The following is a 16,890-nucleotide window of genomic DNA, read 5'->3' as shown; positions in this document are numbered from 1 at the left end:
ATACCCTTTACTCTCACAAGGGCCTCTGTTGGGAAGTAACTGATTCCAAAGCAAGAAGAAGCTGGGATGGCCCCAGTCTCACTGGTCTGGTGGGAGGCAGAGGCGCCCCCCAGAGACTGGCTGCACATAAGGAACCAGCTGGTCCCAAGACAGGAACCCCCCCTCCCTTTTTTGGTGTTCTGTGCTATGATCAGAAGCTTCCCACTTTGGCCTTTCCCCAGCCCTGTCCCAGGGGGGTCCAGTCAGATTCTAAGCAAAGAGCAATGTTCTATCCCTTACTCTCCTAGCCATCCCCAGGCCAATGTCGGCCAACATCAGATGTGCCATTAAAAACCCATTTCCCAGCCCAGTGGTTTTCAACCATTGTGCACATCAGAATCACATGGCAGACACTCTACAACACGCTTGTCAAAACCACCAGCAGGTCAATTGAATCTGAAGATTGAGGAGAGGCGGTTCAAGGACACTCTTCACAGATGGTCAGAAATTCTCAAAATGGTAGTAGCAAGGGCTGGGTTGTGACTCAGTGCTAGGGCGCTTGCCTAGCACATGTAAGGCACTGAGTTTGATCCTCAGCACCACATAAAATAAATAAATAAGTAAAATACAGGTATGCATCATCTACAACTAAAAAAAAATTTAAAAAAAGGTAGCAAGTGCTAAATACCCATCCATGGATGACCAAATGGATTCAATGATGCGTTCACACAATATAGTGATGAACTCTTAGAAGGGAGGAGATAGAACTACATGAATTTCCATAACAGCACTGTCACCATAAGCTAGCAGGTGAACAACAGGATAATTTTATCCTGTTTTTTTAAGCAAAACGAAACTCTTTGTGTTCATATAAAAGACAGGCAGATGAAATCAGTAAGGCTGAAAAACTGCAAATAGCACTTCTCCCCAAGGACCAGGATTAGGAGGGGAGGAATAAATTGTTTACTTTATACACCTGTGGTTTGTTGATTTGTGATGATGGAACTCATTAGTTATATGACAATGATGGTTAAAAAAATATGTGTATGTTTTGACATAAAAAAAGTCAGTAATGAAGAATTTTTTAAAAGCAAAAGGCAGAATAATATAAAAAAGAAACAACACTATTATAAATGATAAAAATGTACAAAATAATATTCACGCCAGGGAGACGATACAGAAGAATATGCAGCAAAGTGTTGCCAGTGATGATCTTATGGAGGAAGGTGGGTTTGGCTGGGGGGGCCAGGAGGTCGTATATTTTGCTTTATACCCTTCTGCAATGGTTTAGGTGTCAGAAAATTAGCATGTACAATTTTTGAAATAAGATACTATGCATACTGTGTACTGCCCAAACCTTGAAGTCCCTGGGCATGGGCCCTGGTCATCCATCAGTGACTTCAGGCTGCTTCATTGGATGAGAGGCCCTGACTTACCCCCTCCCACCTGGAAAAGCTCAGCAATCCTTTGTGAGTAGAGTGAGAAGGAATAAGACCCCCGCAGAGGGGTTTGAGACACATGCACAGGGTGAGGGCCGTCTCACCTGGGGAATGGCCCGGGAACAGCTGCGCCAGGTGTACAGCATGACGGCATACTCATGTCCCTCCTCCAGCATTTCATTCTGAAAGAGCAAAACCAGGGGGCAGTGAGAAATGACATCCAAGCCGCCGGTTTCTCAAGAGCCTCACTATCACGGGGGTGGTCTGTGGACCAGCAGCATCGGCACCGTCAGCAGGGGGCGCACTAGCAAGGCAGACTCTCAGGACCCCCTTGTCTAAAAGCCACATCTCAACAAAATGCTCAGATGACTCACTTGCACAAGAGTAAGAAGAACCGACCTACATCATTCTCATCAGAAGCCCAAGGACTCTATGACAGGGCTACAGTTTTCAAACAGATGGATGGCCACCTTGGAAAGGAGGGCAGATCTGCAGTTCCCACAGAAAAAGGTGTCCCAGATATAGTTAGTAAGAAAACGAGCAAGCAAAACTGTATGTAAATAGGTCACAAACCAAAACAGTAGTGATTATAAATATATACTGAATGTTAAAAAAAAAAAAAAAAAAATTGGTAGCATATGTACCAAGCTCTGAATTACAAGCTCTCTCTGGATTGGAATACTGTGTTACTTTATATATCTACTAGAGTAAGGTAATAGTACTACAATACACAATAGATAATACGTAATACACTAAAATAACATAACAGTACTGTCAGTTCACACTTTGATAAGAGTCCACATTACTATTTTATAAGCAGGAGAATAATTAATATACACATGATAGAAATAAGCAACAACTTTGAAATGAGCCTGAAAAACAGAGATGACTCATCCCCTGGACTATGCCTCTGTGGAAAGAGCCCTCAACTCAAGGTATGAACATCTGGGCTAACATCCAGCTTCATCACCCTCAGCCCTTTAGTCCACAATAAATCGCTAAAACTCCCCACTTAGTCATCTGTTAAAGTGATGATGATGGTGGTGGTGCTGATGTGACAGAATTCTGTGAGAATTCAACGAACGACACTATGTCTCTCTCTAGGTGATCTGTAAAGGAAGTTAGAAAAACAATCTAAACTCCTAAAAGCGGTGCCACTAAATATTAACAATTGAATCACCATTTGACCCAGCAGTTTCACCACTAGATATATACACAGGAGAACTGAAATTGTGTCCACACAGAAATTTCTGAGGATTCAGGATTTATGGGTGACATAAATGTTCACAGCAGCATTATTCATAATAACTCAAAAATAGAAAAAAAGCCAGGCACAGTAGCACATGCCTATAATAATGAGGTAGGAGGATCATAAGTTTGAGGCCTACCTCAGCAATTTAGCAAGACCTTAAGCAATGTAGCAAGAACCTGTCTCAAAAGAAAAATAAAAAGGGTTGGGGAAGTAACTCAGTGGTAAAACCCTCAGTACCAACAAAAAACAAAACAACAACAACAACAAAAAATGGAAATAACCCAAATGTCCACCAACTGATGAATGGACAAATAAAAGTGGTCTATCCTACAATGGGATATTATTCACCTATAAAAAGTAATGAAGTACTTACACAGGCTACAACACAAACTTTGAAAAACATTTCACTAAGTGAAAGAAGCCAGGTACAAAAAGCCACTTATTGTATAACTCACTTAGATGAAATGTGAGAATATGCAAATCCATAGAGACAGAAAGTGCATTGGAGGTTGCCAGGGTTCACAGGGAGAGAGGAAGTGGAAGTGACTGCTAAGAGGTCTGGGGTATTCTTTGGGGTAACAGAAATTAGATGGTGGTGTGGTTGTATAATATTGTGAATAGGCTTAAAAAAAAAAGCATTGAATTATACACTTTAAATGGTTTTATGTTATGAAAAGTATGCCCCCAAACACAATAAAGAGCAACACGAGGCCATGTCTCATTGTGAATATCTGTATCTATTCAAAAAAATGTACTTTTATTGATTTAATTTTAAATCTGCATATCTTACATATTCCATATCTCATTAGGATCAGATCAGATTTAACCTGGAGTTTATTACTTATTACAGCTCTATTTTCAACAGCAAATGTCTTTGGCAAGTCACAGTTTCAATGCTTAATGTAGAGAGCTTTTAGCATCAGTAACATGTTGTCCTTGAGATCAGAAAGAACCAAGATCAACCCGTGGGAGTCCTACAGTCATCTGCTTCAAACACATGTCAAAAAGGGGAAGTGACAGTAATATAAAGAATGTGCATCTATTTTTAGCACGCAACTGCCCATAGCAGGTGTAATGTGAACTCCTTCATTCAATGAAAGCTTTACTGAGCACTCACGGGTCCCGGGCTCTGTGCTGAACAGGGCAGTGGAGAAGATGGGCGTGGACTCTGCCCTGTGGACAGTTTAGCTGACTCTCAGCTGGATTTGTTGCACAACTGGCCTTGAATAAAGAGGCCAAGATGATATGGAGAAAGGAGTCCTGGGTGGGGCCTTGGGACTTGACTTCTGGCCCTGCCTCCCTTGGACCCATCTTTCAACTTGTCATAAGGGTCATAGTTTTCTTATTTAGAAACAAGCCAAGCTTCTTGGAGCTAAAAAAAAAAACCAAAAAACAAAAACAACAACAACAAAAAAAAAACAACAAGACAACAGAAAGCTCCCTAGAGCCTACAGAAACAAATGTGGCCCTGTGGGCACCTTGATCAAATTCAGGAAGACCCACGTGGGACCTCTAAAGTACTTGTCAGTAAAGAAATCTGTGTTGTTTTAAGGCACTAAGAATATGATAGCTTGTTACAGCAGCAATAGAAGATTCATGCAGTGACCCTCTGAACCAGCCTGCTCCTTAGACTTCCCTACCAGAGTCCCTGATCTGACATTTCCAGAACACCTCAGTGTGGTTGCTGTTCCCTCTACCCCAGCAGATTGCTAGGCCCCGTGGAGCTGAGCTCCGGTGACTCTCACATGCACGTCCCCCCAGTCACCCTCAATGCCATCATCCTAGTACCATCCTTAATAACCCCAAGGTTGGGAATTTAATGATCTCAGTGATTTATCTGCTCTGTTCACTCTTCCTCAACTCATTCCACACATAACAGGTGAAACAATTCTGCTCAACTCTCTCCTATGGACAAAAACCTTCCACTGCCTTTAGACTTTTAGTGATGAATGAAAGCCCTGTGCTACAGGCTGAACTGTATGCATCTCTCTCCCTCCACACAATTCGTCTATTGAAGCCCTAAACCCAGTATCTGAGAATGACTTCTACATGAAGATGGGGTGGTCAAATTCAAATGAGGTCATTTCTGTGGGCCCTAATCCAATTTGACTGGTGTCCTTATTAGAAGAGGGAATTTGGATTCCCAAAGAGACATGCTGCGTGTACACAGGATAGACTACGCGAGGAAACAGCCAGAAGTAGTCTCAGGTAAACCAGAGTGGCCCTGGGGAAAAACCAACCCTGCCCACACCCTGATCATGGACTTCCAGCCTCCAGGACTGTGAGAAAATAAACACCCACTCTTTAAGCCAGCCAGTCTACTGCATTTTGTTAAAGCAGCCCTCGCCAACTGATGTACCCTGCACCAGCTGACCCCCATCTGAATTTCCATCAATACCATAATTTGTTCATGTGGACCTCACAGATCACACATGAGTAACCACTGGAAATTCTATGTCTTTGTTCATACTGGTTCCCCCAGCAGGGTAAGCCCACTCCTCCCAGACTGGTAAAATTCCATGTGAGACAGTGGAGTAAAATACAGAGAGTCAGTCCCAGATTACAGATCCAATCCCATGACTTCCTGATTGTAGGACCATGAGTAACATGCTTATTAACTTCTCCAGGCCTCTGTTTTCTCATCCCTCAAATGGGTATATTGATCCCTCTGCAAGTCCCAGGGCGATTTTGAGGACTCCAATGCATTGTGGTAGGGAATGCCTTACAGACAGCTTAAAGGTGTCATTACCCTCCTATAGGGTCCTGCTCGAAAGTCACTTCCGTCATCAAATTTTCTCTAACCCTCTCAAAGTCCCTTCAAACACCGAACTTTAACTTTAACCATGACATTTACCCTTTGTGAATTTTCGTTTGTCCACAAAGAGTAGTCCAGAGCACAGATTTTTGTTGACAGACAGCAGAGTTTAGGTCCTTCATTTGTCAACTGTGGGCTCCGGTTTTCCCCAGCTATAAATTGGGTACTTTATTATTTGTTTGTTTGTTGTCTGTTTTCATTTTTAGGTACTGGATGGGGTGAAGCCAGGGGCACTTTACCACTGAGCTACATCCTCAGTCTTTTATTTTTTGTTTTGAGATAGGGTCTTGCTAAGGTGCTGAGACTGGCCTTGAACTTGCAATTCTCCTGCCTCAGTCTCTCGTCACTGGGATTACAGGTACGTGCCACTGTGCCTAGCATAAAACGGGTATTATAACAGAACTACCTCACAGGGTTCATTGAGGATTAAATGAGACAATAAACTTAAAATATCTGCACAGAGAAAGTGCTCGGTGAATGGCAAGCTTCAGTATTGACTTGACTCCCTGAGAACTAGGACTGGTCCGTTTGTCCCTGGGCACCTCCCCAGCACTGACCCTGTCCTCTGCAGGTACAGATGCAAAATACTTACAGAACAAACGAGTAGGTTTGCTAAGTCAAGGTTAGAGAATTCAACTAACATAGTGACAAAGATCCATCAGGCCACAACAGAGCCCCAGGATAAGGACTCTGGAATTCTTCCAAGTCCAGTGCTGCCTGAGAAGAAAAAAAATCAAGAAAAGCCCAAGAGAGAAGGGGATGACCCCTCCTTTTTAGAGTCAGAACCTAAGAAAGAAAATAATAGCTAGCTCTGCTTGTAGGGTGATCTTGAGTCAATAACCATGTTACTCCAAAGCCAAAGTCACTGTGTCTCTTTTATGAAGAATATTTAGCTTTGCAGAGAGACAAAGTTCCACATACTCAGTAATCAATGAAATGTAAGACAAGGCAGAATCCAACCACATGTTAACCCAGAGAGCTACAGAAGCTCAGGGAAGTGAGCGGTGGAGATCAGGAGGGGCTACAGTGAGTGGGATTTGCAAAGCCTGAAGCTAAAGGGGAGCAGTGTGCTGAGCTTCTGGGAGGAGGTGGGTTAGGACTTGCATAGCTGGGGTCTGAAGTGGGGGTAGCCGAGGACATGTCCCCGTGTGAGAAGCCGCCCACAGCCCCTCCTGCTTCAGCAGGGAGCACGTCTGCACACGTGGTTCTAGAGACTTACCATGCTGGAATGGACCGTTGCCTGCTCAATGTACCTTGCAATGCCTGTAACAAATGCATTCCTGTCCTCGAAGTTCGTGTCAAAGTTGGCCTGTGGAATTAAAGGTTAGGCACATTTAGTTGTTGGGAATGGGTCCAAGGTAGCTGGTGTCCAGGAAGCAAATTACTGTCAACAAACTCTGTGGAAACCTACTGCCATCTCACCTGGAATCTTGCCCCTCCCCCAAACACTTGCCTGCATAATCACACCAGCAGGAACAGGCTGAGGACAGGGCCCATCTGCTTCCCATGGGTGGTCAGTCACTCATCAAGAGACTCAGAAGTAAATGCCAAAACTACACGAGCCCAAAATGCTACTAAAAGTTCAGTATACATTACTTTGATCTAGCCATTCAGAAATTCTCACCTGAAGGTGCAAATCCATATGAATGAGGACAACCACTGCAGCATTTTTGTGATTAAAAAAAAAAAAATCTGCAAACCACTCAAATGCTCATCAATAGCAAATGGCTAAATAAATAATAGCATACACCGTAAATGCAATGACTTAGAAGGACCATGAGGTGCTAGAACATATGTGGCTCAACCACATTATATTGTGATAGAAAAAATACCCATAATAAATTTTAAGAAAAAGCCAGGTCATCAAATACTATAAATAGTGCTATTTCCTTTTGATAAAAAGAAAAAAATCATATTTTAAAAACATATACATTATTATATACCAAATATACATATTTCACCAAGTATATATTTACAAGATGTACATATTAACATATGTACCAAATTTACATATTTGGTAAAATACATATATTTGGTAAAAAGGTCCATGTGTATAGAGAAGAGGGGACATAGTTACAGGGAAATTTTGTTATACTTTCCTGTAAATAAAAACCATAAAGTTTAATACAGGTTAGAAGATATAAATAAATCATATTCATGAATTGAACCTTCAAACATGTTAATAAATCTAACTATTGAATGAAACTAAAAATATATATTTATATTTACTCACACTTAGCTATCTAAGAAGTAGCAAAAGAACAAATACAGCGAAAAAATTTCAAATGAATGCATTCCTTCTTCACAAGGCCTCTGGCCTAGCAAGCGGGGCCCAGGGACTATACTGCAGGGCTGTCTCCAGCTGCAAAGGGTGCCCTCCCTACCAGCCCCATGGGATGGTGGATCTGTGCAATCAAGGGTAGATTATCACAAGATCTCCTCTAAGGCAAAAGCAAATGCCTCTGACCTACTTTCCTGAGCCCTGTGGAGTCCTAGCGTTCTTTTCCCATACACGAAGGCAAAGTAACTACCCAGGCAGGCTCTAGGGCTTTCTAAATGGCAATATTTAATTCATGAGATCAGAATTGCCAAAACATGGTTGGTGCAGCAGCAAGAACAGCTGGGAAGGTACCTGGGGTCAGAGCACATCGACCAGCCCTCCCTGGGGTACGGAAATAGTCCTGATGTACATTTGTTATCTCATCTGTTCCTCACACAGGGCTCCCCATGTGCGTGAGGGACTGCATCAGCTCTCGACCTTTAACCTTCTAGATGCAGCCCCTCTCCCTTCAGGGCAAAGGCTCTTAGGGGACTCAGAGCTCCTGAGCTCCCGGCATGCTCCACCATTTCCATTACCTGGTACATGATGGAGGAGGGCGGGGGCTCGATGCATGGCTGCTGGTCTGGGAGGGGCAGCTCTTCCAGCAGGTCCACGTTGGACAGGGCATCTTCCAGGGTGACGTGGGTGGTCATGGCTGCAGTTTCTGTGTTCTACACTGAGGGAGGGGAAGGAAGGACATGGGAAAATTCATTTCAGGGGTTTCCAAACATTTCTTTCAATCCTTACCCTGTCCAAGTTCCTTCTGGAGAACAAAGGGGATTAAGATGCATTGAGGTCACTTTCACTTGCCACTTCTTCACATGATGTCCCCAACTTGTGCCTTCTGCATTTCAAAATCTCTTTGCAGTTTCCAAAGTGTCCATTATCTGACTGAGCCTCACCACAACCCTCTTTGACCAACATGGAAAGGTTGTATTCTGTCCATGTAACTGATGAAGAAATAAGTCCCAGAGAGGTTTGTGCAATGTGCACATGATCATGTGACCAAGGGCACAGGCCTTCAACTAATGCTGGACACTGGGACAAGTTTAATACAGGTTAGAAGATATAAATAAATCATATTCATGAACTGAACCTTCAAACATGTTAATAAATCTAACTATTGAATGAAACTAAAAATATACATTTATATATAAATATAAATATATAAATATAGTGACATTTATATATAGTCACATTTGGCTATCTAAGAACTAGAAAAAGGTTAAATACAGGAAAAAAAAATTTCAAAAGAATGCATTCCTTCTTCACAAGGCCTCTAGCCTAGCCAGTTATCTACTTTCTGTTCTTCATAAGGATATTGATCAGTTCCACTCTTAAATTATTGCACGACACAAATATCCGTGAGTGCAACAGCCAAGATAATCCACTGGAGATCAGAGCCTAGATTTTATAGGCTAACTGAGCTGGGACACCACACTCAGATCAACACTGCTTACAAAGTCAGAAGACCCTCCATGTCCTCCATAACATGAGCATGTTTTGTGAAAACCAATCAACTCTAAATGGATAATTTTGTGTCTAGGATCCTAGCGGAGTAGAGCTACCTAGATAATTTTGCCAGGCAGCGAAGTTGAAAAAGTTCTGAACAGGGCAATCAACCAACTCAAGCTAATTGCTATTTTAAGATTTTAGTACCCAGCAAATAGAATATTCGGTTTTTTTCCTCAAACATATATGAAACACTGATTAAAAACTGATAAGGCATGATTTAGGATATAAATCAGGTTTCCACAAATTTCCTCTCAAAATGATAGATATATTCATCAATTACCATGCAATGAAATTAGAAATCAATGATGCAAATTATAGCAAAGGAATCCATACCCTTGACACCTTGTAAAGCACACAGAGGTCATTCAGAGCTACAGAGGAATTCAGACAGAAATGATAAAGTATTTCAAACCGAAAGAGAGCACTAACAGATGTCTTAAAGGCACTTGGCATAAAATAAGAAAGTGAAACTCAGCAAACTTAATTTCCTACTCAAAAATCAAAAAGAAAGCAAAAAAAAAAAAAAAAATCAACCTAGAGAAATGAGAAGGGCATGACTGTCACAAAAGCAGAAATAAATGAAGCAACAGGAAACAAACAGAAGACAAATAACTAAACTGAATTTTACAGAAAGATTAATAATAAAAATAACCCTTTAACACACACGAGGAAGAACACACCCTGTGCTAGGCCAGAACCCTTGGCTCCCATCCTACTTGCGGGGAGGCGTGACTCAAGCTTAAGGGCTAGAATTTCTCCTGAGAATGTCAGTGACTGTGCCCTGCTTGCTAGGAAAGGTGGTGTCAGACACCCGGGAACAAAAGCACCATAGACAGAACTGGGTCCAGGGACTGTGAAGGGCCCAGAGAGCTGCAGAGTACCGAAGGTCATGCTGTTCTCTCAATTCATACCCTTCAGGCCGACGCTCAGGAGGGCAGAAGCTGAGCAGCTAACGACCATGCACATTTCACCGAGTTCTCAAATACACCTTCCAGCTAGTACTATGGCAACTGCTAGGCCAGGTCCCATGAGGATACTCTTCCCCTCTGTAGTCTGACAAGGCCTGTCCTGCAGGGTGGTTTCATGCCCTCTCCACACCTACACTTCTTCTTCTTCTTCTTCTTCTTCTCTTATCTACCCCCTGAATACTACGTGTGGCCTTCAGTTCTATGGCTGCACCACTGCCAACTCACACACAAAAAAGACCCTCTTCTTTCTCACATTACTATGAAGTCCATTTAAGGAGGTGATAGTAATTTTATAGGATACAATGATTTACAGCCTCCAAAGCCCAATGGTTCTCTTTACTGAGTCAGAGAATTATTATTTACATTTCTTTAGCCCTTACTGTGTCAGACACAATGCCTAGCATCCGACTATTTTGATTTTTTTTTTTTTTTTTTTTTTTGGTGGGGGTGATGTGGGGAGGAGGATAGCAGGGATTGAGCTCAGGGGCACTCGACCACTGAGCCATGCCCCTAACCCTATTTTGTATTTTATGTAGAGAAAGGGTCTCACTGAGTTGCTTAACACATGGGTTTTGCTGAGGCTGGCTTTGAACTCACGATCCTCCTGCCTCAGCCTCCTGAGCTGCTGGGATTACAGGTCTGTGCCACTGCGCCTGTCCTTTTTTATTCTTGCACCAATCCTATAAAAGTAGATACTATGACTATTCTGTTTTTGCTCTACAGATGAGCAAACAGAAGCTCAGAATTTAAGAAATTTCACAAGGTCAAGTGCAAGTGAGTGACAATGAGATTTAACTCACATCCAAGTCCATGAGAGGTGTTTGCAAACACTCTCCATTAGTGATTCTTGGCCTTGCTGTGTCAAAGAACCGTACATACAGCTTCTCAATAAAAACATGCCTGGGCCCTACCTCTATGACCAGGAAGACTATTTTTAGAAAGTATCCTACTACCTTTTCAGTAAAAGAAATCCAGATTAAAATCACAGAGAGACACCACTTCTCACTGACAAGACTCACAAAAATCAAAAAGGTTGACCCTCCTTGCCACAGCAAGGCTGTGGAGAATAGCTCCCTCAGACATTGTTGGTAGGGATGTAAAGCAACCTAACTCCCATGGCCTGTTACCTTTTGACCAGCCATCCTACTTTTAAGAATCTAGCCCAAGACCATGTTGACAAAAGCACAAAAAGACACATGTGTACAAGGTCATTTGTGAAAACACCATATATAATAGGAAAAAGAACTGGACACGGACTATCCATCCATAGGGAACTGTCTCAATGAACCACGGTGTCCTCCACAGTGGAACACCAGACAGCCGTGAGCAGTGAGGAACCTCTCTATGTGCAGCCATGGGGTCATCTCCAGGAAGGGTCAGGAAGAGCACACTCTCATTTATCTAAGAGAGGGGGGATGCACACACGCGTGCGTACACACACATACACACACACTTTATATTTTAAAAAAACAATGCAAAGATAAGCTATGTTTAAAAAAAAAAACTGGTTACCTATGGTGAAGGTGGAAAAAAGAGGAAATACCCAACAATAAAAAATTAAAAAAAAAAAAAAGAAGAAAAAAGAGGAAATAGACTCAAGGAGGCAGGGAAACAAGCTAGAATCCTTTGAACATACCTTGTTTTATAGATTTGACTTTGAAACCATGAACATATTTTACATCAGTATAAAGTTTGAATTTAAAATGCAACACCAAGAACAAAGTAAAATGAAACCAATGAACACATGTGTGTGTTACTTGTTGGCATAACCACAAAGAAAGGAACTAGTCCAAGCAATTTTATAATTTGAGGGTAGATTCTGCAGTGAGACACGCCCTAAGAAGAACAAAAAATGATGCAAAAATAAGCAATCTCATATTGTTTTTAGTAATGTACTGGCGTATATTGTGATGAGAGTGTTTGGAGGCAGTGTGGGGTTGATGAAAGGAGCCATTAGGAAACGTTCTAGTCATTTCTGGTGTCGCCAAGAACTGGTATTCCTGACATGGCAGAACAGATACGTATGTGAGACTGAACTGAATAAGTGAAAGTCTGACACAGATTGGCCACCTTACGGTGGCTTAATTTAACAGCTTGACTTTGCAGCATTGGGAAGGCAACATGCATTCAGCTGAAACTCTTCAGGAATTTTGATCTTCTCCTGGACTAGTGATATGTGGCACAACACTCTTGCAATACCAAGCAGCAGCAGGAGCTGCTATTTGGCCAAACATATAGTCATGCGAGTGAACAACCAATATTCCACAGTGAGCTCTGTTGCTCAGGGGTGATGTTCAGCAGATTAGGTAGATTGAATGCATTTTCCACTTTAGATATTTTCTACCAATGATGTGTGTGTATGCACGTGTGTATATGATTAGATGTGTATGTATATCTCTGTGTGTATATCTGTGTATTTCATTGAGTCAGATAATTATTATTTACATTTCTTCAGCCCTTACTCTGTCAGACACTATGCCTAGCATCCGACTGTTTTAATCTTTTTTATTATTTACATTTCTTCACTGGAAAGACCTAGGAAACAATGACCATCCCGTGAGCCATGAGCACCCTAAGTGTCTAGATCTTGGTCTGTAGACATCATTTCCTACTTAAAGGAATCAATACTCCTTGAATCCAAGTCTTGCACCACCCCTCACTGAAAAATGTCTAAGGGTTAGAACATTTTGTCATACCAGGAAGTAAGGAAACTATTTATCTGAGATTATTGGAGTTATGGGCTGTGTCAGAGACCTGGAAGTCAACCTGAAGCAGCTTCCACTGGCTGAAAGGATGGCACCAGGTGAGCATCCATCAGTGTACCTGCAATGCCCTGGCATGAGAACAAATGTGTTCAAATCCCCAAGATCTCAAAAACAAGTAAGACCTGGTTTTTATTACTTGGTTGCTGTTGCAGGATGACTGTGAATGAACTACCGTGTTGAAAATCAGTAAATAACAAGAAGCCAACAGCTGACCTACTTTTCCTGGACAAATTAAATCCCTAGATGATCAAATGGAAGAAGAAAGAGATGTTTCTCTGTATAGAAGTATTCATTTTCTTCTCTCTCTTGGAAAAAGTTGACAGAATATCTCTATTTTCCAACCCCTAAGGAACAAAAGGATCTAGGTGCTGGACCACAACAGCTGTCAAAATCACCAAATGAAAGACAATCGATATTAGGTGTCTCCTGATGGAAAAATACCACCAACACCTATGAAGACTGCTGGACCCAATAGGAAACATCTGAATCTCATCAGGTGTCTGACCCCAGTACTCAGGAGGGCAGACCAACATGTGATGTCACACCCTAGGGGCGTGACCAGTGCAATGCTGCCTGTGACAGACTGTTGCTGTGTAGACCATAACACACTACCACAATGTACGTTTGGATCCTTATTGGATTCTATTTCAGACAAACCACCATGAAAATAAAAATTATTTATGAGGAACTTAGAAGAATGAGTACTGGCTGCATATTTTATAATATTAAGAGAAGAGTGTTTTTTAGATGTGATAATGACATCAAGGTCGTGTTCTAAAAGATTTTTCACCTTCTAGATGTGTCTGCTATGGATATTAAGGTTTAGATATGAGGGGTGCATTTGTGAGACAATGCAAGAAAAGTTAGGAGTGAAATGACGGGGTAATGAGAGCCTTCACTGAATCAGTACAATAATCCCCTGATAAGGATTAACTGGGTGGTAACTACAGGCAGGTAGGGTGTGGCTGGAGGAGGTGGGTCACTATGGGCGTGCCTTTGGGGTTTATATTTTCTCCCTGGTGAGTAGGCTCTCTGCTTCCTGGTGCGATGATCTGGGCTGCTTCCCTCTGAATGCCCTTCCATGTTCTGCCTCACCTTTGACCAAGAGCTGTGAACCGAGACCTCTGAAACTTGAGCCCCAAATAACTTTTTTCTCCTCTAAAATTGTTGTCAAATCTTTTGGCCACAGTGGTGAAGAAGCTGATGAAAACAATAGATAAAAGGATACATGGGTTTGCCCCAAAAATATTACTAAGTGGAGGAGAATAAAAGATGAAACAAAATCAGCCATTGAGCTAATAACTTGACGTTGTGTGATGCATTCATAGGTATTATATTCTTCTCTCATTTTATGTTTGAAACTTTCCATAAAAACCCTCAGCTCAGTGCATAAGCTCCCAGTTCTTATCTAAATCCTCTTTTTTCTTCCTCCCTGACCCTGAATCCCACTGTCCTGATCTTTCCCTCTTCCATTTTCCTATAATCTGGGTTTCTTTTGTGATTCTCAAATTTTAAAATTCCCACTTAACAGACTTACCCTGTGTTTTTCCCTTTTAACATAATAAGACCCCTGCACTTCCCATGAGGAGAATCAATAAGTGAACAACCTACTAGTCAATAAATTAAGAGTCCTTGTTTACATAACACAATCTTTCTTTTTCTCCTTGCAAATACAGCTTCTCTAATGGATTTGTGTTTGTAGATCATTCACTGCCTCAGGGAGCAGGAAATCAGACATTTTTAGCTCCAGAGTTGGAAGTCACTGCCAAATCCACTTCAGTCAGAAAGCACAAACCTTTTAGAAATTTGAACAGGGGCTACACATGATACAAGTACTTCTGGCCAGAGTGATTGGTCTATTACACAATCTTCCAAATGAGAAGAGTGCTTTATGTTCAGTCTACTAACACGTGGCCATTTTGTCATTTGGGGAGAGATATTAATGAAATATTTAAAAATTAACAGTGCTCTGGGAACATCATTTACCAAACACAGCTGCAACCTCTGTGTGGGGTTTTTTGGGCAGATTTAAGTTGAACAGCTTCAAGTCAGAAGCCTGGTTTCACCAAGAGAAAATAATATCACTGGGTTCACAGGCAACTTGCTTCTGAGAGGGTAGCTTTAGGGCTTTCCCAGGCTGAGACAACTGACCCTCCAGAGGAAGAGAACTGAGTCCCATACACAGGATGGGTGGGAGGAAAGTCAGGCTTGGTCAAAGCTGATTCTGACACCCACAACCGAACCCCTGCTACTCTGCAGTAGATTGATTGGCATTGCCATTTCCCTTTTTTCACTTTCTAAAAAGAAAATAGGAATATGAGCCATTTTTACTGAAATACTAGGTTAGTATAGTGGGTAAGATTGAGTTCTGGGTTCAAATCTTTAATCTACTATACAACGATAAGCATATTATTTAACCTCTCTGAGTTCCTGTTTCCTTATCTATAGAAGGGTGATCATTTATAATAATGCCTGTTCTCAATGATATATTCTGAGGATTATGTATCTGTAGAGCATGTGGACTACTTAACACAGTAGTCCGCACCAGAATAAGCATGCAGAAATGTGATGCCAAAGGACAAAAGTACAGCAAATTTAGTTATAGCTCTAATTGGCTTTGATCCACGATTCAGGAATCAGAGCAGCCTTTAGTCTCCAAAATAGAATGAGAGCTCCCCACTGCACAAGAGCAGAACAGTGGGTTTTGTAAGGCTGGAACAAGAAAACAGAACAACAGAAAATCTGATCGGTTAAGATCAGGTTACTTTTTGTAAGAGTTAAAACAGAAAGGACTTTCTTATTATCCTGACTCAGGTGCACTGTTCTCAGGAAAAACTGACCTGGTTTTGAGATCTGTCTTCTTCCTGCAAGTTTCAGTTTGATTATGTGGCATTGAGCATGAGTTATTCCATTTTGGTCAGATCGGGTCAGGTCTGCTGGGGCCTACTGTGGGAGCTCAGCCCAGTACCCAGGCTGCCCAAAATTTTTGTTAGTTAATTCATGGCTAACTGTTTTCAACAGAGTGGAGGAATTAGACATTGCAATGACAACTCTAAAGGAAGACATTGTTACTATTGCACTAAGATCTCAAATTTACAGATTGTTCACACTGATTTCCTCCATCTCAGCTGTTTTACAAATTTGCAAAGGCAGAGGTTAGTTCTGCTGTTTTTCTCTGGAGGATTCCATTACTGAGAAGCGAATAGTTTCACTCAAGGTCACACAGCCAGCTAGTAGCAGAGGGAGGGTCAAAATGGGATGTCTTGACTTCTAATTCTATGCTCTTCTTTCTAGACCACACTTGGTTTTGTACCTTTTAGAAAAATGCCAACCACACTTTCTCCACCCCCCCCCCCCCCACCGTTTGGCTGCCTTTTCCTTCTTCAAGAAGAACAAGACTCTGCCAAGCTAGAAAGATTAGGCACCTGTCATCTTTGGGATCCATGAAGATACATGAAGAGGATAAGTTCTACTTTTTCTGTCAGTATGGCTCTCCAGTTAGAGGCTAGACACATACATACCACACACATGTATAGACATGTATGTATCCACATGCATATACAATTACATATGCAAAGAAATTATGTAAATTTATACGTAAAAAGGAGGCTTAGGTTGTCCTCCACTTTTTTTTTTTTAATGGAGGATAGCATTTAACTGAGCAAGGAAAAAATCCCAAAGAATGAATTTAGATCATAGCCCACTCTTCCATGGTGGGTATCAGCTGGGTGTTTTGGGGACCACATGGGAACAGAAGTTTATCGTGACAGGATGTGGCTTGGCAGGTCACAGTGTTCAGTTGGGACTCCTTCACATACCAGAGCCAGCTTCCTCACA

At 41.7% G+C, this 16,890-nt stretch overlaps 1 protein-coding gene across 3 annotated transcripts in view; it reads right to left on the bottom strand.

The window, feature by feature from the left end:
• Cyfip2 (cytoplasmic FMR1 interacting protein 2) overlaps positions 1-16,890 on the bottom strand; it is a 129,592-nt gene that overhangs the window by 100,100 nt on the left and 12,602 nt on the right. For all 3 annotated transcript variants that reach the window (XM_046459934.2, XM_058584194.1, XM_046459935.2), the window contains exons 2-4: positions 8,342-8,481; positions 6,705-6,794; positions 1,523-1,600 (exon numbers count right to left, since the gene is read on the bottom strand). In XM_046459934.2, coding sequence (XP_046315890.1) covers positions 1,523-1,600; positions 6,705-6,794; positions 8,342-8,458 — 285 coding nt within the window. In that variant the 5' untranslated portion in view covers positions 8,459-8,481. The remainder of the gene's footprint in view (positions 1-1,522; positions 1,601-6,704; positions 6,795-8,341; positions 8,482-16,890) is intronic.

This window comes from Marmota monax, unplaced genomic scaffold (genome assembly GCF_021218885.2).
Source record: "Marmota monax isolate L192 unplaced genomic scaffold, Marmota_monax_Labrador192_F-V1.1 WCK01_AAM20220418_F8-fsc00229, whole genome shotgun sequence".
Taxonomy (NCBI): domain Eukaryota; kingdom Metazoa; phylum Chordata; class Mammalia; order Rodentia; family Sciuridae; genus Marmota; species Marmota monax.
Note: the sequence above shows the minus strand (reverse complement) of the source record. Positions and strands in the feature narration are given on the sequence as shown.